General features: G+C 62.2%; 1 protein-coding gene across 1 annotated transcript in view; it reads right to left on the reverse strand.

Moving 5' to 3' along the window:
• Nucleotides 1-4,459: 4,459 nt before the first annotated feature.
• PLXNA1 (plexin A1) overlaps nucleotides 4,460-23,670 on the reverse strand; it is a 44,297-nt gene continuing 25,086 nt past the window's right edge. Inside the window, exons 15-31 of the mRNA XM_049641125.1 lie at nucleotides 23,300-23,467; nucleotides 22,680-22,773; nucleotides 22,246-22,485; nucleotides 22,018-22,161; nucleotides 21,481-21,715; nucleotides 18,884-19,026; nucleotides 17,117-17,373; nucleotides 16,779-16,845; nucleotides 14,091-14,237; nucleotides 13,823-13,982; nucleotides 12,927-13,030; nucleotides 12,581-12,677; nucleotides 12,056-12,246; nucleotides 11,719-11,888; nucleotides 9,900-10,112; nucleotides 9,669-9,819; nucleotides 4,460-7,896 (exon numbers count right to left, since the gene is read on the reverse strand). Of these exons, the coding sequence (XP_049497082.1) occupies nucleotides 7,801-7,896; nucleotides 9,669-9,819; nucleotides 9,900-10,112; nucleotides 11,719-11,888; nucleotides 12,056-12,246; nucleotides 12,581-12,677; nucleotides 12,927-13,030; nucleotides 13,823-13,982; nucleotides 14,091-14,237; nucleotides 16,779-16,845; nucleotides 17,117-17,373; nucleotides 18,884-19,026; nucleotides 21,481-21,715; nucleotides 22,018-22,161; nucleotides 22,246-22,485; nucleotides 22,680-22,773; nucleotides 23,300-23,467 (2,677 nt within the window). The 3' untranslated portion in view covers nucleotides 4,460-7,800. The remainder of the gene's footprint in view (nucleotides 7,897-9,668; nucleotides 9,820-9,899; nucleotides 10,113-11,718; nucleotides 11,889-12,055; nucleotides 12,247-12,580; nucleotides 12,678-12,926; nucleotides 13,031-13,822; nucleotides 13,983-14,090; nucleotides 14,238-16,778; nucleotides 16,846-17,116; nucleotides 17,374-18,883; nucleotides 19,027-21,480; nucleotides 21,716-22,017; nucleotides 22,162-22,245; nucleotides 22,486-22,679; nucleotides 22,774-23,299; nucleotides 23,468-23,670) is intronic.

A 23,670-nucleotide genomic window follows, 5' to 3' on the forward strand; every position in this document is an offset into this window, starting at 1 on the left:
GACAAAGGCCCTGCTTCCCCACAAGAAAGGGCTTTAAGACAGACGGAGCGCCTGTAGTCTGGGACCAAAGGGATGTGAGACGAGGCAGGGTCCTGGGGGTCCTCATTCAGAGGAACCATCTGTGAAGACATGGGTTTGAGACAATTGAGGAGATTTGAATATGCAAATACTAATTTTGTTAGTGCGATAACGACACAATGGTTATATAAAGGGAAAAAAATGTCTGTATCTGGTAAAAAAAACCACAAAGTCTCGTGAGCAAAGAAGAGAGAGGTTTTGAAAGCTGGCGGGGAAGAGGCTTCACCTGCCGGAGAGGGAGCGGACACTGGAGGTGGGGGGGGGGGTTCCAGGCAGGGCCCTGGCGCTGGCCTGGGGGGCTCCGAGACTCGGGGGCCTCACCTCCTGAGTTCTGCCTTGTGCCTGGGCCGCAGGGCAGGGGTGGAGGCCTTGGTGCGTGGCCTGCCTGCCCTTGGAGCCCCGGCTCAGCGGGACAGACTTGCCCACCGACAGCAGCACGCCAGACAATTGAAGAGACATGGGCGGGGCTGAGGAAGTCCGGCAGGTGGGAGGTAAGACAGGCTACGGGACATGGGGCCAGGGGAGGCGTCCAGAGGGTAGTCAGTTGAGGACAGAGGCCAGGGCCACAGCCAGAGGTGTTAGGCCACCAGCACTGCAGCCAATGTGCAGACGGGGCCACCAAGCCCCAAAGAAAAGAGCAGAGCTCTCCAGCTCCAGAACATTCTGTGGCCCTCCGATCCACACAGTAAAGCTCAGGCTCTTTTTTTAACTTTTTTTATTACTTTTAAATGCCGGAAAGTACTCGTAACATAAAAGTTAGCTGGGCCAGTTTTCAGCACACAGTTCAGTTGGTGTTGAGCGCACTCACACTGCCGTGCGGCCGTCCCCACCGCCCAGCTCCAGAACATGTAGGTCTTTTGCCACTGAAACTCCGACCCCCTTGAAGGCTCACGACCATTCCCCTCCCCCAGCCCCTGCACCCTGCCCACACGTGTAGGCTCAAACTCTTCTAAGATCCTGTTTCAACCTCACCCATGGCCCCGTGGGGAGATGATCGGAAGGCGGTAGAGAAAGGAGAGGAATGGCAGTGCAGGTGAGTGGCTGGAGACAGATGGTGTTGATGGGGTAGGACGGGGGGGCGGTGATGGACCAGCGGGTGGGTGGCTGTGTGCGTGAGCTGGGGGGAGGGTTGGTGGGCAGGGGTCGATGGGATGGAGGAGGAAAGAGGACATCCCTCCGGCTGGAGTAGTCCAGGAACCTCTGGCCACCCCAGCCCCAGCCCGGGGGGGACCCCGCTCCAGCCCTCTTGTGAAAATACTTCTGAGTTAGCGGTCAGAATGCACTGTATCCAATGTGTGCCCAGGGGTGAATCACCTCTCATGGCCAGAGGTGTGTCACAGCTTCCCTGTCACCTCCCCGCTGCCCCCAGCCTGGCCCCACCTGGCAGGGCTCCCTGGTATCATGGCTAGTCTTACGCCAGATCTCCCCCTCAACCAAGGTCACGTGGGCAGCAGAAGCCGGGTGGCAGGTAAGACTCGGGCATTTTAAGTGCATTTCGAGTGGACAGTCAGCACTTAATTACGGGCCCCCTGGGAAGAGATGGATAATCAAAGAAATGCCCCCACACACCTCCAACAATCCATCCGTCCCCTCAGGCGTCCTGCGCACAGACACAGCCAGAACTTACAAACTACATGAGGCTCCCTGGTCCTGGAATGCACGGTTCTACACAGTTTGCAAAACCCTGAGCAGCAAATGGACTGACTCCTCCTCCCACTGGGCGTGTGACCTGAATCCGGCTAATCAGAGCACCTCGTTCTCCAGGCCAAAATGTTTGGTTCAAATGGAGACGTGTGCCCTAAAGTTGGCTAATGAAATCTCTACTTGGACACATGCTTTGGTAAGCCTACAGCCGCTGGCAGTCATTGGTGCCTCCTGCTTGGGGAGAGCCCTGCCTGAGAATGAACCAGTACAGATGACAGAGAAGAAGACAGATTCCTCATGACCTCATCGAGCTCCTGGATCCAGCCAGGCCTGAAGCTAGACACACCCTTGGACTTTTCTATCACAGGAGGCAACCGGTTCCCTTTCATTGCTCAAGCCAGTTTAGCTTAGGTGAAGATATTTATAATGGAGACCCCCCCACCCCCGCCAGAAGAAAAATATGCTTGGTTATTTTGTTGGGGTGGTTTTCACCGGAACGGGCGATGATGGCTAGAAAGTGGATTTCTCAAGCTACATAGTAAGACCCTGAGTGAGTTGAGTTTGAATCCTGGCTCTGGCATTGACAGTGCTGTGTCTGTGGGCGATGACTGATCTCACCTCTCCTTGTCCTCAGGTCCTCCTGTCTCTGATGGGGCTACAATGCTTCCAGCCCCTATCAGTCAGCAGAGTCTGGGCTGCGCTGCAGAAAGTTCCCCAAATGACCGTGTCTCGCACACCTGCTACTGTTCTGAGCTCAAGCCCTGTGCGCATGGCAGGCTGGCTGGAAGCTCTGCTCTCAGGATCCTCAGCGCAGGACTATAGGCCCCACCTGGACGCGCCGTAAGTCACTTCCGCTGACAATCCAACGGTGGGAACGGGTCACCCAGCCCATTTTCAGAAAGGCCACACATGCCCATGAAGCAACACCATCTCACGTGCCGCTGGGCATCCCGGAAGGCCCCAAAGGGGCACAATGGTGCCAAGGCTCCTCGGGGACATCGCAGAAACCTCCCAAGTGGTCTCTGGCCTCCTGCAGCTTCTGATTCGCCAGCCCCAGAGCTGACAAGCGCAGAGCACAGCCTCACCCCTCTGCCACCCACAGACAGCCCCGTTGACATGCCCCACCCGGCACAGCCAGCAAGCCCTGGTATTAATAGCTGATGGTTTTAATACCCTCGACGAGCCAACGTGTGAGGCAATCAGAAGGCGCCTGCCTCCCTCCCGCACGGTGCTTGCTGTGTAATTACTCGTGATCACAGCGCAGCGAGCGCTGATTGCGGCTCAGAGGCGATCGCCTACTTTCAGGCTGGTGGGGCTGGAGCCCTCGGCGGCCTAACGAGGGTAATTGAGGCAGGACTGATTGTGCCGGAAAGCTGGAGGGGACCGAGCCATGAGAACGGGCCGCGTCACACCCCAAGCGGGACGCATTTGCTAAATTTGTTTCCGACGCAATTTCATGGTGATTACACTGATTTCTCTTTAGTAATTGAGCCTGGCGCTGAGCTCAACGCCTGCAGCCCGGCTGTCAGGACGGGCCCATTTTGGAGCAGGAGGTATTGATTATGATTTATGGACCACTGTCACAGCCCTTGGGAAGGAAAGATAGAGCAGGAAGGCAGGCCGGAGCGCTGCCCGGGCTCTCTGGGAAACTCCCTCCTGGATATGCCGCAGCCGGTTTTCCGTCTGGCTCTGTCACTTACCGCTGGGGGCCCCTCAGCTCCCCGTCTGTTGGGGGTAATGGCCTCGTCTCATAAAGTTCCAAACCAGTTCGTACACCGGTCATGGTTGGTCGATCGACAGGTATGTCCTTTGGGGATGTGTCATGCCTGTCCCACCGGATACAGGCCTGCCTCATCCAAATGCACCACAGCTGGCCCCCGTGCCCACCCTCTGGGGCAGGAACGGCCATCCCTGTTGGGCCATGGAGGAAAGCGGGCCTAGAGACGAGGCCCCTGCCCAGAGCCGCATGCTGGCGGAGGTTACACCGACACCTTTTTCGCCCGAAAAGTATTTGCCACAGTTTTCAGGGGACGGAATGCGCTAGTCTGTGCTAGTCTGTGCTAGTCTGTGCTGCGAAGGCAGCCAACATTTCCCGCGGGGTTCCTCAGCCACAGGGCTCCCCACAAAGCATGCTCCCGGCTGAGAACGTCTGGTAAGCACAGCCCCAGGCCCTTCCTGTCCCAGGAAGGGGCCTGAGGTCACTGGAGCACCCAGGCCACTCCTGGCTCTGGGCAGCAGAATCTGCGTGGTGACAAGGCCCCTGGGGAACAGCTCTGGGCTGCACGTGAGTCCAGGACTCTGTGCTGTGTGGGCCCCAGTGACAGCATTGCTTTTTCCCACTGCCTTAATTTCCTTATTCTACATTTGTAAAATTTCTTCTCCTCAACTATACAGGACCCATATATATATATATATATATATATATAATATTTTTTTTTTAATTAAAAATTTGTTCTTTCTTGCTCACTGAGGGCATGGTGGAGTCCCAGTGGGAACTGAGGGGCTTGGGCTTTGGTGTTTTTCAGGGTCGGCTGATGGTTCCAAAGTGCCTCCAAACAGCCAAGCACGGGATCCCGCCCCAGAGCACCAAACCCCCAAGGCCTGGCCCGGCTGATGCCGCCACACCTCCGCGAGCCCCAGCTTGGCAGGCAAGGGTCCCGCCTCGACCGGCCAATGCTGCTCAGGTGTGGGACCTGCCCCAAACCCCTCCCAGCAAGGAACACGCAGAGCCGAGAGATTTAGCAAAAATGTTTAATCTCTCCTTAATGTGTGTGTGTATTTACAAGTACTAAATCTGAAGAACAGTAAAATAGGAAACAGCCGTATATTTACACAGTCCGCGGGCCGAGCGCCCGGTTGGCCATGCTGCTCCTGCTGGAGAACAGTGGCTGAGGGGGCGGCTCAGGCCGGCCGAGTGATCGCTCTTCTTTTGGGTGGGGGCTCTGTGGCGTTAAAGGACAGCTAATTGTGGGCTTCGTCTTAAAAATATCTGTCTCTCTCTCTAAATATATCTATTCTAGCTTGTGTAGCACCAACGACGTGAGCCATCAGATCCAGAACTGGGGAACCGGGGTGGGGGTGCTCTCAGCGAGGCCAAAGTAGGGAGGGCGGGAGGGATGTTCAGGGCCCTTGGTCTCAGGCGCCCCAGGTCCCGCTTCCACAGCCCCCACCCCGGCTCCTCGGGCCCTGGGTCAGGAAGTACAGGGCAAGCTCGAGGTATATGGAGGGACCAGGCTCCCAGACCGAGGTGTGAACTATCCTGGACACTCCTGAGATGGTGCAGAGCAGGGAAGGGCGGGTGGGGGGGGGGGAAGGGGGGGTGAGGAGTGGCAGTAGCAGGGCAGGCGATAGCAGCAGTGTCTGGGACAAGCTGGGAGCCCTTGCACCCCACACCGTGGCCTGGATCGCCCAAGCCCCGGGCTGCAGCAGGGCCTTTGGGACAAAGGCAACCACCCTCGCCACGCAGAGCAGGGCTCCAATTCCAGGCTCCTGCCAGGTCCTCATGCCCGTGTTGGGGTCGGAGCCCCCGGCAGGAGTCCACGCACAGGTGCCAGTGGGGTGCTACTGTTGGGAGTTGTGACGGGGAGAACATGGGGTCTGACTGCAGACCCAGCGGGAAGGTAGGTTCGGGGCCTGCCGCACCGGTGAGGGCAGGGCAGGACCAGCGCCAGGGGCTCGCATGTAAACACGGACTGCTAAAGTGCTTGCGCCTCCCTCCGCCACCGCTGCCCTGCCCGCCCACCGTCCAGGTGACTAGGCCACAAGGAGGGCACCGCCCTGGAACCTGTAGCCTCCCAGAGGCAGGCACAGAGGCTCAGCTCTGCGGGGACCAGGGAGGGTGGGGGAAGGGGCTAGAACTGGATTCTGAAGAGTGGGAGGGGGGGCACAGGGGCTGAGCAGTCCCAACCTGACCCTCACAGAACTGGAAGAACGGGGGCTTCAAGTAGAAGCTGGCGCCCTGGGAAGACTTTCGGGGGTGGGGTGGGGACAGAGGCTTGCCCCCAGGCATGGCCAGGCTACACCAGAAGGGAGGCAGGGGTGCACCCAAGGACGAGAATCCAGGTCAAGGAAAGCGGCTACCAGAAGACAGCCTGATCTCTAGACGGACTGTCCTCAGCTTGGCTGTGCCGGGGACAGGGGCCAACCTGAGCTGCACTGGGGCACCCCTGGCAGCGGGAGGCGGGAGCCCTGCCCAGTGCCCGTAAGACCCCCATCTGCCCCGTTCCGGGAGCTTCCTGTGCTCGGATTTCATGCAGCTCCCTGACGAGAGGGGGAGGCCCCCGACCTGATCTCCAAGGTGTGGCTCACGCTGCTTAGGAGAGGGGGACCCCAAGACGGGCAGCCCGTGGGCGCGGGGCCGGCCACAGTTAGCTGTCCCTTAAAGTCCGTGGGAATCTTTAGTACCGTCGAAAAAGTGAATTGAAAAGGGGCCGGGCCGCTCGTTCGCTTTCACAAGTGACTGCTTAATTAAAAAACATAAAAAAAGGGCCTAACAACCTCTAGTATTCAACACTTGCAGTTTTAAAAAGATCAAGTCAGACTAAACGCTAGCACAGTCATGCAGGAATCCACGGCCCTGCGCCCTGGACGCTCTCGAGGGGCCAGCGAGAAGTTCTCTCCTCCTCACAACAAAACAAAAACAGGATGACCCACAGGTCGAGGGGCAGAGGCCTGGGTGGGGGGCTCCAGTCAGGGAAACCCTGGCCACTTTCTCCACGACCATTTGGTATTGCTTTCCCACCGCCTTAATTTCCTTATTCTACATCGTAAAATTTCTCCTTCTCCAGTTAACTATACAGGACCCCACTGGGGCTGGAGACTGAGGCTAGAGCCACATATATATAGATATATATATATGTACAGGGTTTTTTTTGTTTTTTGTTTTTTTTAATTAAAAATTTGTTCTTTCTTGCTCACTGAGGGCAGGGTGGGCAGAGCCGACCTCCAGGCCCTCTGGTCACTGCGTTCTACCCGCAGGGGCCCTGCCACAGCCATGGCCGCCCGCGCAGAGTACAGCAGGGTTTCTTTATTCCTCCTACATAAACCAAGTCCCCAGGTGTCCCACCGCTCTTGAGGGGCCCGCACGCTCAGAGACACCAGACTGGAAGCCGCTGAAGGTGGAGTGGAGAGCAGGGGACACAGAGAGGGCAGAAGGGAGGAGGGTGCTTGGGGGCTGCTCCCAAGACCTGCACAGTCGGAGAGCACGGCCCGCCCAGGGGTGGGTGCTGGGAGCGGTGAGGTGGGGGAATAAATAATGGGAACCTGCGCTCAGGACCCGGAGCCCCAGGCCCCAGTGGCTCCCAGAGGCACAGCCCTGAGGACAGGAGAGGAGTCACCAAGTCCTTCTGGAAGCCGCCTGGGGGCTTCGAGGGAACCATTCTGCAGCCCCTCCATAGGAGGGAGCTGGGGCCTCTCTGGGCGAGGTGGACGTGGCACTCCGGCCTCGGCCGCGGCCGCGGACAGCACGCGGTGAATCGGAGGATGGTGGCGGTGGGGCAGCAGCGAGCGTGGAGGTGCCGGACGCGGCAGGTGGGCAGCACGACGGGCGGACGACTTGAACTCTCCTCGGCTGGGCCCTGGCCACTCGGCCTTCCCCTGGGCTGCCGTCAGGCCCTGGGCCTCGCGCTCCGCCCGGGAAGCCGGGAGCGGCTGACGCCCTCCTGGCCCCCCGTCCCGGCCCTCTGACCTGGGCAGCACGGCCTCAAGGAGACAGACCAGGCTGGCTACCCCTTCCTGGAGGGCTCCAGCCTTACCCCCAGGTCCCCGGCAGTTACCCTCTTCTCCCAAAAGCCAGGGGTCACACCCGGTCTCCCCCAGCCCTGCGGCGAGCAGTTCCGGGCACAGAAGGTGCTACAGGCACGGTCACCCACACCGAGAAGCACTGGGACCCCCGCCAGGCAGGAGGAGGAGGGGGAGGGCCGGGAGGACACTGGGCTGCACGCCGGCCCTGAGCGCACCGGCACTTGGCACAGTGGGGGCGAGGCTGCCTCCGGGGCCTCCCAGCTCTGGCTGCCGGACGGAGGCCGTCCCCGCGGGCCCTCTCGCTCAACTCCCACTGGGTGCTGATGGCCTAGTGTCTCAGCTGCTCAGGGCCATCGTGTCCACCACCTGCTCCAGCTTGCTCCGGAGCCGCTGCCGCCGTGCCTGCTCATCCTTCTCCAGGGCCGTCAGGATCTGCAGAGGGGGGCGGGGGCGTCAGCGGGCCTGGCTGGGGCCGCCTGCTCGCGGGGGGTGGGGTACACGGAAGCTTGGAGAGTGCCCAGGGAGCATGTCACACAGTCGTGACCGGCGGGGTCTCTGGAGCCAGTGCCAGGTTCCAGCTGCTCCGTCCTCGGCTAAGAGGCCTGGGTTGAGCCTAGACCCCCCAGGATCCCGGCGTGGAGAATGAGGCCCCCGGGTTGCCATTCCTACTCTGGATCCCCGAAACACCAACGCCACACAAGTCTTACAGCCAGCCCTTTGAGTCCTCTTGGTGTGGCGTCCTCATCTGTCTGTCACAGCAGGGCCTGGCCTCCCGGGGCACAGACACCACCCCCACACAGCCTGCTCTGCACCCCAGCTCGGCCGGGAGAAGCAGCACCGGGCTCTCGTTGGGCCCTCTGCCCGCACTCCTGCGTCAGGCAGGCCAGCAGCCGAGTGGCACGCAGCCTTGCAGCCACCTCCCTGCACCTGGCCCCCTCCAACTACCACCTGTCCCTCTGCACCCCGTTACAGCAGAGCTCCTCGGAGAGGACTGCTAGCTTCCCTCCGCTTTCCCTCGAGGGCTGAAGGAAGGCGGGCTTCAGTCCGCAACTCATCCTCCTTCGCGCTGGGCCACCTGCCCACGGCCTGTCCCTGCCTCTCTGTCCCAGGGCCCTACCCGTCCCCTCCGGGCTCTGGACTCACCTCTGGGGCCACCTCCTCCATTCACAGGCCAAGGTCCTTCCCTCAGTTGCTGACCCCACACCCTGGCCTAGACCCTGACACTCCTGCTCTCAGGTCCTCTGCCCCTCAAACTTGAATAGCTGGACCCCTCGCCCCTCAGACCCGTGCCTCCTGCAGCCTGCCCCGCTTCCCATCACTGGGCTGCAGGTCTGAAATCAGGCCCACAGCCTGTCAGATGGGGAAGGCCCAGCCCCCGAACCGAGTGGGCCTGGCAGCACAGCCACAGCCCCCGCTGGCCCCCGCCTCCCATCCTCTGGCATCTGGCGGTCCAGTCATGGCTCTAAACCTTGATGGCCCGTCTCACTCAGGGAACAGCCCAAGTTCCTCGAGGTCTGCACACCCAGTGACAAACCCTGCCTGAGCCTTCCCTACCCCTCCTCTAGGGCTGGCTCTGATTGGGCCTCATGGCCTCTGCGGTCCTGCAGCAGGGCCTACTCTGGCCTTAGGGTCCTGGCATTGGCCACGCCCATCCTGCCTCTCCAGCCCTGTGTGCACCATCCAATCCAGTCTGTAAGTCCATCCTCCCTCCTCCAGCGGCTCAGGGAGCCCCAGCTCTGCGCAGATGCCAAGGAGACCTCCTGAGGCCTCACTCCAGGTCAGCAAGGAAGGTATTAAAGGTTGAGGAAAGGCCTGGTGCCCTGCCCTGGAGACAGCCGATAAACCTCCTAACGGCCCCTCAGGGAACGGTCCTGCACTGACCCACGGTCTCCACTTTGGAAAGACACTGCCATGCGCTCCCCCACGCCCCACACCGACCACACAATCCCTGACCTACTGCAGCCCAGCCCGACCCTGAGGCCTGGAACGGAGTCATAACGACATTCCCTTCCTGCCCCAGCGAGTGAGGTGGCTGGTTGGGGTCCAGAATGGAAAGGAAAAGCACCTGGTCAGTCCTGATACCTGGGGAGGGGCCAGCGGGGCAGGGGTGGCCCAAGGGACCTCGGGGTGGGAGCCTGGCAGGGGTCTGGGCCAGGCGGGTGTGGAACAGGTGGCTGTGGGTGAGGGCGAGTGCACACGCTCACCTCGTCCTTGTACTTAGTGATGTAGGAATAGATCTCGTGCAAGGCGCTCATGCTGTTGAACTGGCTCAGGTGTAGCCGCGACTGCTCGGCCAGGTAGGCGCTCATGTCCTGGTCGCTGATGGCGGGCATCTTGGCGATGTCAGCATAGTACCTACAAGGGGCGGCAGGGCGGGCCATGAGCTGGGTCCCAGCCCCTCGCCCACCTGCCTGGCGCCCCGGCGCCCGACTCACCTCTCCACCCAGCTCTTGTAGTTGGGGATGTCCTTGGCGTAGAGCAGTTTGTTAGAGGGCGAGTCCTTGCCCAGCTTGTGCTCAGACGTGGAGCAGGAGTCCATGAAGGTCTGGGCCACCACAGACAAGCAGGCGTCTGTGATGCTGCTCTTGTGGATGTCGAACACGAACTGTGGGTTCTTGATCACGTTCACCCAGAAGCGCAGGGGCAGGCTGCAGGCAGGCAGGCCCAGGCGCGTGGTCAAACAGGGCCTCAGCACCCCTTCCGGATGGCCCAGAGAAGGGGCCAGCCAGAGGTCCCACAGCCCTCCTGGCTCTGACCTTCATGGTGGCCATGGACTTCCTCGCAGATGGGACAACTAAGGCCCACAGAAAGCCAGGACTCTCAGTGAGCGAGGGCTGTGCGTCCCCACCACTCGGTGCCTCCTGGAGGATAGTCCCCTCCACACAGGCACACGTAGGTGAGACATACAGACCCAGAGGAGCTCCCTCACCCTCGGGTGCCCGCTGTGCATGGCCTGCACAGGGTCCTCCTAGGCCTGCACGACTGCAGGGGTCACATACACCCAGGCTGGCTCACCCCCAGGTATGCACACACCTGTGCAGGCACACTGCTGGGCTGGCTCACACCCGGACAGGCTCACCCCCAAGGCAGGGACACCCCTGGGCTGGCTCATCCCTGCTCCTACCCAGATGCGCCCTGGAAGCAAGATCAGGAAGGGATCCAGGGGACCCAGCCCCACAGACAGCTGACCTCTTCATCTAAAATGCCACCTCTAAGACAGCCATCGGCTAGGAAACCAATAGCCACTAGTGTGGCTGTTTAATTAAATAGAATTAAGTGAACCTAAAACTCCCTGTTTTGTACACTAGTCTTGTGTCAAATGCTCAGTAGCCACACATGGCTGCCAGCCACTGCTCTGGACAGCAGAGATCTAGAACATCGCATCATCGCAGGAGATTCCCCGGACAATGCAGACCTATACGGCACTGCCTCTTCCCCAGCGCCCCGTGGAACCCCTCAAGGAGCACAGGGGAGGCAGGCAGGAGCTGGAGCACCCCGTGGAACCCCTCAAGGAGCACAGGGGAGGCAGGCAGGAGCTGGAGGCCCAGAGTGGGCCCCAACAAGGACTGGGCTGCATCCCAGGCTAGGGAAGCAGCAGCACGTAGAGGCCAAAGTGTCAGGAGGGGCTGAGATCACCAGAGGACAAGGGAGGAAGATGCCAGAGGCCAAAGGCACAGGAGCTTCTCTGAAGACAGGGCAAATGGTGCGGAGGGCACACGGTCAGGCTCAGAAAGACAACATCCAGACAGGGCGGTGGCCGCTGGCCCCGGGGAGGAAGGGGTGAGAGCTTCAAGGGTGCTTTGCTCTCACTGTCATATCCGCCCCGCAGCCGGCCAGTGTGGGCCCATTCCGCCGCGCCTGCTTCTCACACAGCAGCCCACACTCACACACCTGCACACAGCCAAGCACATCCCAACACACATGAATACACACGCATGAAAACACACGCGCATGTCCAACGCCCATGCCTAAGGCAGGTCCTGCAAGTCGGAGCAGGGGATGTGCCCAGACCCTGGGTGGGGGAGCCACAGACACCCCCAGGAGGGGTGAGTCAGGAAGGCCCACCCGAAGAGCAGCTGGCCTCAGCTCACAGTCAGTGCCCCCAGGGGGCCTCTCTCCTACGTCCCGGCCCCTGGGGAACAGCCTCCTACAGCCCCGCAGCCGCCAGCCCTGCCCGGCTGCGCCCTAGAGCTCACGCTCCTGCTCGCGGCAGCCTCTGCCCCGGGACCCACCAACCCCATCCCCAGAACGCACCAGTTGCTCTTCCAGGTGTGGCGCACATCCGAGTCGTGGATCTGGTGCTGGTCGGCCTGCTCGTCCAGGAAGTCGAACATGTACTTGATGGCCAGCGGCAGGGCCGAGCCCCGGTGCGCCGTGCTGAAGATGGTCTCGAACAGGTCATCCACAAACTTCTGCAGCGTGCCCTGTATGCAAGCGAGGGCACAGAGCTCCAGGGGGGCCGCCAAGGTGGCTGGGGCAGCCGGCCACAACCCCCGGGCTAGGGCAAGGATGAGGGCTTTGCTCTGGGCTTGGCTTTCTGAGGCCTGGGCCTGGCTGTCCCCGCGTCCCCACCCCCAGCCAGCAGGCCTACTTTGGTGGCCAGCAGCCGCGTCAAGTAGATCTCCGAGACCATCTTGCTGCCTCGGTCGCCCTCCCGCTGGTCTAGGTGGTCGTGATTCTTCACCAGGTGCCACAGCTTGGTGCCGCTCTCCAGGTCGGGCGTGATCATGGGCGTGCGTGAGCGGAGGCTGTCGGGGCTGCTGGCCGTGCGCAGCATGCTCTCTGCGGACACCGTGCCCGTCATTGGGAGCCTCGCCACGTCTAGCACCCGTGCTCGCCCTGGTGCCAGCTGGGTGGCCTCAGGCCAGGCAGCTCCCCTGTCTGAGCCTCAGTTTCCTCATCTGAAAAGTGCAGTCAACAGACCCACCTCCCTGGGTTGCTGGGGGACAGATGTGCCACGATGTGCCAACTGGGGAGAGTCAGCCTCCAAATTTGCGGGAAAGGCCATGTCCAAGTGACAAGCCATGACAAAACCCCCTCCCAGCCTGCAGCAGGGAGCACGGGGTAGGCGTCCCACTCAGATCTGCAGGCCCTGCCCAGTGTCCCCGTCACTCACCGTATCTGCTGAGGGACTTAGTGAAGGTGGATGAGTTGGAGATGTTGTAGGCGGACGTCTGCTTGGGCACCAGTGCCACTGAGGACCCGTCCGTCACCTGCAGACAGAGGGCCAGGAGATGTGTGACACACCCTCGGGGGCCCAGATGACACCCTCTTGCTGGCTCCGTGCCTGGAGGCCAATCACCTAACACATTCTGAACCTCAGTTTCCCTACTAGTGCCCCTCCAGGGCTGTGTGGGGCCTCTCTCCTCGTCCCCGAGAGGTCTGCCACCCATAGCCCAAGAGGCCTGGACACTGCCCCGGGCCCCCAAGGGGACAGGCCCCAGCTGTGGCCAGAGGATCACCTGGTAGTGAGCCAGAGTGTTCAGCCTCTTCCAGTCATTGTCGATCTTGGTGGTAACGTCCTCGTCCTGCAGGATGATGCGTGCCATACGGCCCTGGCGCCACTCTGCGGGGAAGGTGAGCGCTGGAGGGGCGGGCCACCTGGGCAGGGGCCACCCACCCAACTGCTCCCTCCTGTCACAGCGGGAAGGCCAGGCCTTGGCGGGGCAGAGCTTCCTGAGGACACTGAGTGAGAGGCCTCCAAGGGCAGAATAAGGGAGAAACGAGGCCCCTCCCTCCCTCCAGGCAGCTCCCATCTGGGCTCCAAACAGGAGGCACGCACCCCTGCGGTTAACCCCGCATCCCTGCTGCCGCCCATGCCCCCTCTGGCAGCCCTCTACCTGTTTCGGCTGCCCCTCCCCCCGTGGTACGCCCTGCCTTCCAGAGCTCTAGGCCCAGAGCTCAGCCGGGCATTTAAGACCAACGTGGCACCCCACCCCTTAGCCTCTCAGCCACAGCAACTGTGGGGCTCCCTGGCCCTGGCCCTCCCCTTCCTCCTCTGGCCCTTCTAGCGCTGCAGCTGTCCCTACCTGTCTGGCTCATGAGCCGGCGCAGCCCCCGCCCCAGCTCCCACAGCCCACCGCCTCCTACGGCACATGGGAACCCTCCCTGGATAGGGCAACAGCCTCGGAAGTGTTCTTCCTGCTTTCACCACTCCACCCTGGCTGGGAGCTTTCCAGAGCCCAGCCCAGACCACATCCCTTCCCTCAACACCCCCCATGGCCTCCAGCACCCTCCAGACCAGCACCCAGTGCCTGGCTTGTTACCTGTGGCCCCAGACACACCCCCCGGTGCTGCCCCTCTGCCTCACGCCTTGACACATGCTGCCAGCCAGCATCAGGGCCCCTCCAGGGCTCACCCAGGTCCATGTCCCCAGCCTTTGGCCGCTGGGAGTAGGGCACGCCCTTGTACACGGCGTCCAGCAGCTTCTCCTTAACCTGCGTCACGGTGTCACAGTTCAGTCCCTTCACTGGCACTTCGGGAGCATTCTCGTTCTCGGGGTTCACACAGTTCAGGGTCTGCGGGCGGGGAGGGGCACGGTGTCAACCCCCAGCTCTCCTGGCACAGGCCGTGCGGGGGCGTGCCGAGGGGCCGGGGCTGGACGGGAAGGCTGGGCTCGCGCTCACCAGTGTCTTGTAGTCAATCTGCTGCCGGATGAGCTTGTCCTCGCTCAGGGAGTAGCGGGCCTCACCAGTGATGGCGTCGATGGGGCCCTTCTCCATCTGCTGCTTGATGGCGCAGTAGAGCATGAAAAGGGGCTCTCCTGCACACTCCTGTAGCAGGCGGACGGGCGTCAGGGGGTTTCCAGGACACGTCGCCCCTGCCCCTGCCCCTGCCCCCGCCCCTGCCCCCACCTTCCGCCCCCCGCTTCTGGTGCATTTGTGAGCATGCGTCCCACGAGGAGAAACAAGCAACGTTTCCAAATTCTTTCTGGGAGGCAAGGGGAACCCTGGCTCCAGAGCCCAGTGAAGACTGTGCAAGAGAATAAATAAGTTAAGCAACAGCCCAGCTGCCCCTGAGAACTTCAAAGCGAAAATTCTAATGGGGCCTCAGCCACGAGGGTCAGGAGCACACGGAGAAGAACACCATGTGGCCAAGCCGGCTTTCCGCCAAAAGAAGACGGAGGCCAGTCGACTCCACCCTGAAGCCTCCCCCCACACCAGGCCTCAGTGGGACCGACACGCCAGCCCCCAGCCCCACTCACCAGGGCCAGACCGCGGCAGCCAGCACCACACCCAGGATGGAGCCCAGGCTCCCAGTCCCACCCCCACGGCCCGAGGCCTGGTGGACCCTATGCCACACAATGCTATGTCTGACAGTGATGTGTCAGATGTCGGGGGCCCACTGCCCCTCCTTCCACTACTTGAGGACACAAGGCCAATGAGGTCACAGGTGCAGACTTACTGACCCAGAGCAGCAACTCACCGGCCCCGCGGGACCCGGAGTCCACGGCCAAAACAACCCGAGGTGGTCCATCGGCACTCGGCAGAAGTCTGCTTTGCCCCTGCCTCTGACCACGTGCCCTCGAGCTCCCCACACCGCAGCCACCAAGGCCACCTCCTACTCCTCCAACCAAGCGTGTCCCCACCTTCTGCACCTGCCCGTTCCTACAACCAGAAATTCCTCCCTCAGGCCTTCACTGTGGACAGAAGCAGCCCGGGGCCAGTCTCGGGTGTCCCTCCTTGCCACGGGTATGGGCGGGTAGTCCCAGCGCGGCCACCTCCCCCCTTGTGGCCCTGGGCCATCTCCTCGTGCTCAGCACGCTCCCTCACGTGCACAGTGAATCAGAAGGGGGAGCACTCCAAGTAGATCCGGCCTCCCTCTCCCTCTGTTCATTACACCCTTATCCCCACCCCTGCACAAAGCAGCACCAGCCTGCGAGCCCAAAGCACCACCCACAGACTGCACCCGGCCCCCCGCCCGGTCCGTCTGCCTGTAGTGTCCTGTGGGGCCTGACCCGCCGCTGGAACCACACACAACATGTGCCCAACCTAGGTTCTCGAACCGTATGTCAAAATGAGTCCCCTTTCTCTGGGTGTGCAGAATTGGGGTCAGACAGGGAGGCACTGAGACAGGCCTCAACACCAGCTGTCTGCACTCTCTAACCCTTGCTTCTCTTGGCTTCTAGAACACAGCCTAACGAGCACGGAAGTATACCAGATGTGGTCTGCACAGAACTGCGTTTTTACGGGAAATGCACAACTCCATCACCGGCTACGATAAGGTCACTTTGAGACTGCTGTTGTCACCTCCTGCTGTGGCCCCCACTGCACAAGCCTCAGCCAGGCTCCCCCAGACCACTCTTGCTGGACCTGGCACCCACCTCCGGGCCCTTGCTCCCTCTGTCCGGCTAACTCCTTCCCTTCCTTCAGGACTTTGCTCAAATCCCTCGTCCCCTTGACCCCCTGCCCCTCTTGCACCTGTTCCCATTTCCAATCGACACCTCTCTCCCCGGTCAGGGCCAAGACTTTGCTCTGGGCAAAATTCAGCCCCAGGCCGCCTGTGCCAGCACGACCCCTGCCACCCAGCAGCCACTGGGCTGCCCATGACCTCGGCCACCTGCAGAGCATCAACCAGACACCAGGTGGGGCACACACAAACCATGCACACCGGGCTGCACCAGGGCCTCACCAACCCCCACCTCTCAAGACTGTGGGCCCGTCTGCCAAGCCTTCAGATTTTAAGGGAAGCCAGACGCTTGGGTCCAAATCATCTTGTTTCTAAAGCACAGGGGACCAGTCCAACTACTTACACTCGGAACAAAATCCACCAGGGCCCGTATGTAGCCTCTGCCCCACTCTGAGGCTGGCCACAGGCCTTCAGGGCTCGTCTCCCGAGGGTGGGGGGCTCTCTCCAGCTGCAGCGGCCTGTCCAGGCAACCACAGAGGAAGCCCAGACAGCCACCCTCTCCCCACAACAGGGGCCAACGGGAGCCCCCAGGAGCCTCGCCAGGCTGGCCAGCACCAGGTGCTGCCCAGGTGTCCTCTCCATCCTTGGCTCTGGGCCATGGGCTCAGCTACAGAGACCTGGGCTTGTATCCAAACTCCAGCTCAGCCAGATGCCAGCCGTGGGCCCCCAAACAGATCGCCACAGAGGCTTCGGGGCTGGGTGAGGTGTGGACAGCCTCCAGAAGGAGGAAAGAGGCCAACGGACACATGTCCTTGGAGAGCTCGTGCTGAGACCTGATGAGCCACGCTGGACTGAGACCCCCACCCTCCCCACCTGCTTGTCCCGCTCTCTCCCTTTTCCCTTGAACCCATTCACCTGCCTGGCACCCTGCCTCAGACATCCTCTCCTCCCTGGCACCCACCTACCTTCAGGAATTTGTATAAAAGGAAGGTAAACCAGTTGGTCAGCATCTTCTCCGCCACTGATTCGGTCCTGGGGGCACAACATGGACAGGGGTGGCTTAACTCGGGCCGCTGTGCCCGCCCCACCCGCCACCCGTGGAGCTGAAGGTGAGGCCCCGAGAGGCACCCCAGGCGTCAGGCAGCTGGGGGACTGCCATGGAGACCCCAGCCCCTGCCCCCAGAGCCAGGCCTCTGAACAGGGACAGCTCTGCCTTGGCACTGATGGGGGCCAGTGTGGCGTGCCCCGGAGTAGGATCCCCATGCCTGACGCGACAGCTAGGCCCCCGGGCCTGCGGGCTCACCGCCGCAGCAGCAGCTTGGGGTGGTTCTTGCTCTCCAGGTTCTTCTCGATGAGGTCGGACAGCAGCTGCTTGAGCACACCCGTGGCATACTCCATCTCGCCCTGCAGGGCCGTCATGATGAGCGAGGCCACGTTCCCGCGGTCTCGCATGGAAAAGCTGCGCTGGGCCTCCAGCGTGCGGATGAAGGTCAGCAGGAAGTGCTTCTTGGTGAGCAGCTGCCCGAACAGCGTCAGCGACTTCTCCACGTTGGCCTGCACCTGGGGGAGGGGCAGGCCACAGGCCCACTCAGACCCAGAGGGACACCCGGCCTGGATGCAGACCTTCTGGCTGAGGGGCTGAGGGCAGGGCCAGAGAGCAGGCCTTGAAGGCGGGGGACACGTTGCCCTGACAGGTCCCTGGGCCTCAACTGTCCTCGGCAAAATGGATATGGCCCGGCGCTTGAGTCGCCCACCACGGGCACAGACCAGGGCATACCACTGTCAGTGGGAGGTGCAAAACTAGGGCCACCCTCTTCGCAGCCAGACTCTGGGACGGCCACCTCCTGCAGCCCTAGCTCTAGTAGCTAAGAGAAAGCTGGACTCAACGACCCATCTGCTGGGCGCCAGCAAAGTATGGCCATGGTCCCACTCTGCACCCACAACCGCCAAGGCAGAAACCACCTTCCCCCTTTCACAGAGGAAGACAACGAAATCCAGAAGAGAAAGAGGCTTGTTCAGGGCCACACAGCATGGAAGTGCGGGGGGAAAAGGACGGAACATAGGCATGGCTGGCCCCAGGGTCCCTACTCTCTCTTATCTACACCAAGGCTTGTCAGTACAGGAGATTCCCCACAAGGCTATACCAGAGGCTGCCAAGGACACGTGCTCCCAGCCCAGGCAGACAAGTGACAAGACTCAAATACAATGCACAGTCTATGAGGGCAGCAAGACCAACACGGTGGATGGCAACATTGGGAAACAGACCCGGTAGAGCACGTGAAACCCTTGACGTGGCAGCAGCTGCAGGGATGAGGAGGCAATGAGCAGCCCACAGCAGCCCCGGGCCGGAGCCAGAGTGACAGGAAGGCCCGTTCCGGCACAGCAGAGGAGGGAATGCCCGGCCGACAGAGCTACGATCGGGAGTGGGTTCCCCAACATCCGAAGTGTGCAGATGGGACCCCCTCAGCCGGACAGCATGACCAGGCCAACTTACTGAGCCCCCTGCCTGTTCCTAGCTGGGGCCTGGACTCCTGGCCTGCCGCTGGGGGCCCCGAGAGGACTTTGGGGCCAGCCCTCTCGCCCTCACTAAGCTCATGCCAAGAGTCTGAGCACTGCCAACACCTACAGAGCAGAGCCCGGCTCTCTGAGCGCCACACACTCACCCCAAATGCACATGCAGACTCTAGCTGGGCACCCACACCTCCCAGCATGCACGGCAGCAGCCCCCTGCCAGAGAAGCTCGGCATCCAGAACCAGACAGGAGATGGGATGGGTGAGCTACAGGTGGTACCCAGTGTGCTAAAGGACTTCGTAAAATAGAGGCAAGCCCCAATGAGCCCAGGCCCCAGCCAAGGCGGCCGGCTGGGATGAAGCCTGGCCCTGACCCCAGACGCCCGCCAGGCGCATCCCCCCGCCACTGCCGAAGCACTAAAGGAAGCCAAGGGTCTTGCCTCCCAGCGCCCCCACCCGACAGGTGTGAGCCACCCCCCAGGGTTCCCAGGCCGCCCACCAGGACCCAGGAGCCCCAGGAGCGGGCAGAGGTGCCAGTGAGCCCCAGACGACAGCCCACCTCCATCTCCTTGAGCACTGGGTGGTCCTCAATCCCGGGGAAGAGCACCCGCATGGCGTATGTCCGGTAGTCGAGGAACGGGATGCCGGCACCATCCAGGTCGTTGGTCAGCTCGTGGATGTCCGTCTGCAGCTCTGCAAAGGCTACAGCCAGACGAGGTGTCAGGGCAGGTGCCCAAGAGCCCCAGCGCTCCCACCCGCAGGGCCAGGCTCATACTCTGGCTCTGCTACTTGCTGGCTGGGTGACCGTCCGGAAACTCCTCAGTTTTCCCAGTCCAAACACACAGATAAAAACTCTCTGTCCCTCTGACGTGTCACAGGATTAACCAAGACAACAGCAGAGAAGGCACTGGGCCTGGGGCCGAGGTGGGAGGGGCTCCTCGTATCTAACGCGGGCACTTGGGGGCCAGGAGACTGCGGGTGGCAGCTCTCTCCACCACCCTGGGGGGGCGCATCACCCCTGTGGCTCTTCTGTCTCAGCTTCTGGTAAGAGAAGGGATGTGGCCAGGTACGAGAGGCAGGAGGCTCTCCCCAGGCCCCGAGCCCTCCGTGCCACCACATGCATGAACGCGGACCGCCGGGCCCTCTACACCACCCGACCTGCTCCGGGCAACTCTGCTTCTTTCAGAAACAAAGGCAGGCAGGGCAGGGGCAGGCCTCAACAGAACATTCCAGAGCTGTGAGGTGTCTGCTCTGCAACAGCCCGAGGGAGGCACTATCTGATCCAGAGCCAGAGGAACGCTAGACGGGCTCTGGGGGATGGCTGGCAGGTTTAATTCAGAGCAGGGACCTTCATCTGCCGGGGACCGCTGGCCCTGGAGCGCCTGCCGGCCGCTGCACCCACACAGCGCTGGCAGATAAAGGCCCCCTGTACACCGGCCTCAGCACATGGTTGCCTCACCCCCAAGAGAACCCCACCTGCAGAGTTCCCAATCCTGGCCCCCACCCGGGCCACCTGTCTTCCACCCAAGCCCCACACACCTGCCTGGGTCCCATGGGACTGGTTCTCAGCCAAGCAGAGGTCCCGGGCAAACGCGACACTCTGGGCCAGGTGGAGTTATGAACAGCCCAATACCAGGCCTGCAGCAGGCCTGAGGGTCCCATGCAGCAGTCACCCACCGGGCCTCACACTCTGCCTACCACTCAGCTCCCTTTCCTCATGCCCCGAACAGGTACACTCCCACCACCTGCCTCCCAGAGCTACGGGCTGGCCATCTGCAAAAAGTCGGATCCCTCACCCGTCGATCGCTGTTAGTGCAGCTCTATCCACCTCTCGTAACAGCCCCAACTTCCCTGAGGAGGCGGCAGGCCAGGGGCCACGAGGAGATGGGGGCCATCCCAGGCTGGTCCGGGGCCCAGGTGTCACCACCTCACACCAGCCAGAGAAGCCGCCCAGGTTCGGGGATGGCCATCACAGGCCAAGGCTGCTGCCTGCTGCCTAGAGCCCCGAGCACACACAGCAGCTGAACCCACCCCCTCAAGCGGCTGCTGCGCAGCCCAGGGTCTCCATCCTGGGCCACCAGGGAGGGCTCCGTGCAGGCCCTGGCCTGAGCGCCCACCTCTCTGCTGCTGGCACTCAACCCCCATGCGTCCACTCTGTAGCAGCAGCACGCTTGACACATGAGCAGGTATGGCAGTGTCTGCTGTGCCAGGGATGAGTCTGTGATTGGGCACACTGGCCTCTCTGGGACCCACAGGACAGAGATGGGGCGCCATCCCCCCGTTCCAGCTTGGGGGCCGCCACCCTGGCCTTTCCCGCAGACCCCTGAGCCCACAGCTCACATTTCTCTGACGCCTGCAGCCCCTGCCTGCCAGAACCCATCCCACTCTCCAGGGAACCCCCCTCCTGCCCTTGGGGTTTGCCCACTCTCCGTTGGGGGCTTCAGGGAAGTGGGGCACATGACCAGGAGTGGCGTCAGGGATCGGGCAGAGCTGGGCCTAGTGGGGAAGCTGAGCTTGCCTGTGGTGCCGGCCCCGTCCCCACAGGGAGAGACGCCTGAAGACACAGGAACCCGTGCTGGAAGTCAGCCGCACCCCGGACCTTCCCTGCGCGAGAGCCTACGCGATGTCTCCCTGCCGGAGCCTCTCTGAGCTGACTTCCACCGCTCACACAGCAGGGTCATAAGGGACACATGCCCCTCCTTAGGAGGCTGGGCTGTGGCCCAATTCCTGAGAATTCCCGAGACAGCCCCTCGAGGACAAAGATCAGTGCCAACCAAGGTATGCATGTGCTGAGGGCCTAAAGACAGGGCCCCTCCTTGGTGCCGTGCCTGGCCCCACAGACGGTCACCACGCCCATCCTGCTGATGAGTAATCTGAGACACAAGAAGGCTGGATGCCTGTTCAAGGTCCTGCCACCAAGAAGGGTCATAAATGCAGGCGCTCTGGCTCCAGAGTCTGCATCTCAAGCAGCACTCACGGAGGCTGTACTCACCCCAGAGCCCGTCAGGCCCTCACCCACCTGCCTGAGACCGAGCATGGCATGACCAAGGTGTCGGCAACGTTGAAAACCAAGCAGAGTCAGTGCAGAAGACGGGGCCTGGCTTGCAGGTGGCAGCAGCTGCAGCAAGGCCCCTCCCCCCCGTCCCGGCCACGCACCTTCCTTGCACTCCAGAGCCACGCGGGACTCCAGGTTGTCCATCTGTAGCTGCAGCCGCTTGAGGGTGCGGTCGGCGTCCCGAGACTTGCGCTTGTAGGCTATGAGCACGGCCACGATGACCAGCAGCAGGAGGCCTCCGCCCCCGCCAATGCCAACGATGGCAGGCAGGGTCAGCAGGCTGTCCGAGTACACCTGCAGCATCCCTGGAGAGAATTCGAAGCCACCAGCCCGGACCTGTGGGTGGGGGTGCAGGCCGCTCAGGAGGCCCCTCGCCCACACGGAGCTCTGGAGGGCCCCTGGTACCACGCTTGCTGAGTGGCGGGGACGTGGGGAGTCCGGGCAGGTGCTGGGCCCACCCAGGGGCACCAGGGCTGGGCGAAGGCTGAGTTGGGCTCCATCTGGGCCACAGGTGAGTCTGGGGCTCAGCCACAAAGTTGGCGTTGCCCTGGGGAGGCAGGGTCAGGGGGTCAAAGGCAGGTGCCCAAGAGACCAGAGCTGGGGCTGGATCACGGATGATGGGCGGGCCGTGGACGCACCGTGACCTTGTGCTGCCCCGTGAGGTTGGGGGACTCGCAGAGCAGCTGGGTCTCTGACACGGTGAGGGCGCAGGGTGTGGAGCCGATGAGCACCGTGTAGTTGAGCCGCGAGTTGCCAGGCGCAGGTGGCAGGAGGTTCCGGCCCTGTGGGCATGGGCATGAGCCAGAGAGCCCCACTGCCCCGCAAGCCCCGCCACCCGGTGCCACCACCCGCTGACTCTGGCCCACCTTGAGGATGAGTGGGGAGCTGGGCTTCAGTTCCAGGAGGCCCGTGGGGCTGAGTGGCTCCAGCACAGGGTCCGGGTAATAGAGGAAGGAGGAGGAGTTGAGCACCAGCAGGGCACGCACGTCGTCCATGATGAAGCCCAGCTCATCCGGCCGCTCCCCCAGCTCTGGCGGGCTACGCGTAGGGTTGTCCACCGACGGGGCACGGCACACCATGGTGGTGTCGTTGTACACCAGGCAGCTCTGGGGACACAGGCATGGAGGCTGGGCTGGCCGCTCCCCACAGAGTCAGACCCCCCCCCAGCAGGGCCGAGGGGCTGCGGCCTCCCCTGCACGTGGGGCTCCCCACCCGGCCGGGTAGGGCCACTTCCTTCCCTGGGGTCCATGCCCCCCTCCCCACAGTGGCACGAGCTATGAGGGATCCCTCAAGGACTCACGTTCTCCCTCTCGACGCCTCCATACTTGGCCCGGATGCGGGGTTCACGGACAGTGGCCAGGTTGGTGCCCGTGATGGTTAGGAGGGTCCCTCCGCTAGAAGACGGAGTAGGGGGTCACAGGGGGAAGATGGACTTCTGCCAAGGTCCAGCGCACGTGGGTAGGGCCACACACTCCAGTCCGCCCCCCGAAGACAGCTCACAGGTTAAAACCCCTGTGCACTGGACCTCTGATTTCGGCCACCACATCTCAACGCAGACAGGGTCCCCTGTCCTGAGAGGGCGGCTCTGGGCACCGTGAAGAGTGCAGCATCACAGAGCTTAGAGAGGAGTTTGTTTCCTCGATTAACACGGACACCAAGTTGTCACATCCAGGGCACAGCAGCGGTCTCCGTCTTCACTCACTTTTCCTTTATTCTGCACCCACCCCCAGAGACAGACTCGGGCAGCACAGAGCAGGTTCAGCCACCCCCTCCCAGGCTGAGAAGCAAGAAAGAGAGGCGGGTACAGGAGCTCCACCCTCAATGGCACCACACAGGACCGATGGGGCTGCTGGGGCTCGGGGCGGGCTGGAGGGGCCCACCTGTTGATGCTGGGACTCGGGGCGGGCTGGGGGGGCCCACCTGTTGATGCTCCACTCAGGGTCGATCTTCAGGATGGTGGGGTCCTCCGTATAATTGTACTTCACCTCAGGGTTGGTGAGCTGAGCACGGTTGATGTTGATGACGATGGGCGCACTGCCGGGGCTCTGCCCAGGGGGCGTCAGACACCGGATCTCTCTGGAGTTCCTCCTAGAGGGGCCAGGGGACAGTGAGGGCGCAGGGAGGTGCTGGAGCTTGCCTCCAAGGTGGGCTAAGCGTCTAGGCTCCATCACAGACAGGTGTGTGGGCAAGTCACTGGACCTCCCCGGGCCTCGCCTGCCCGCCTGGGACACAGAGCCACCAGAGGCCCTGCTCCTGGTCGCTGATGACTGTTACAGCCACTTTCCCATCAG

Source organism: Panthera uncia, chromosome A2 (assembly GCF_023721935.1).
Source record: "Panthera uncia isolate 11264 chromosome A2, Puncia_PCG_1.0, whole genome shotgun sequence".
NCBI lineage: Eukaryota > Metazoa > Chordata > Mammalia > Carnivora > Felidae > Panthera > Panthera uncia.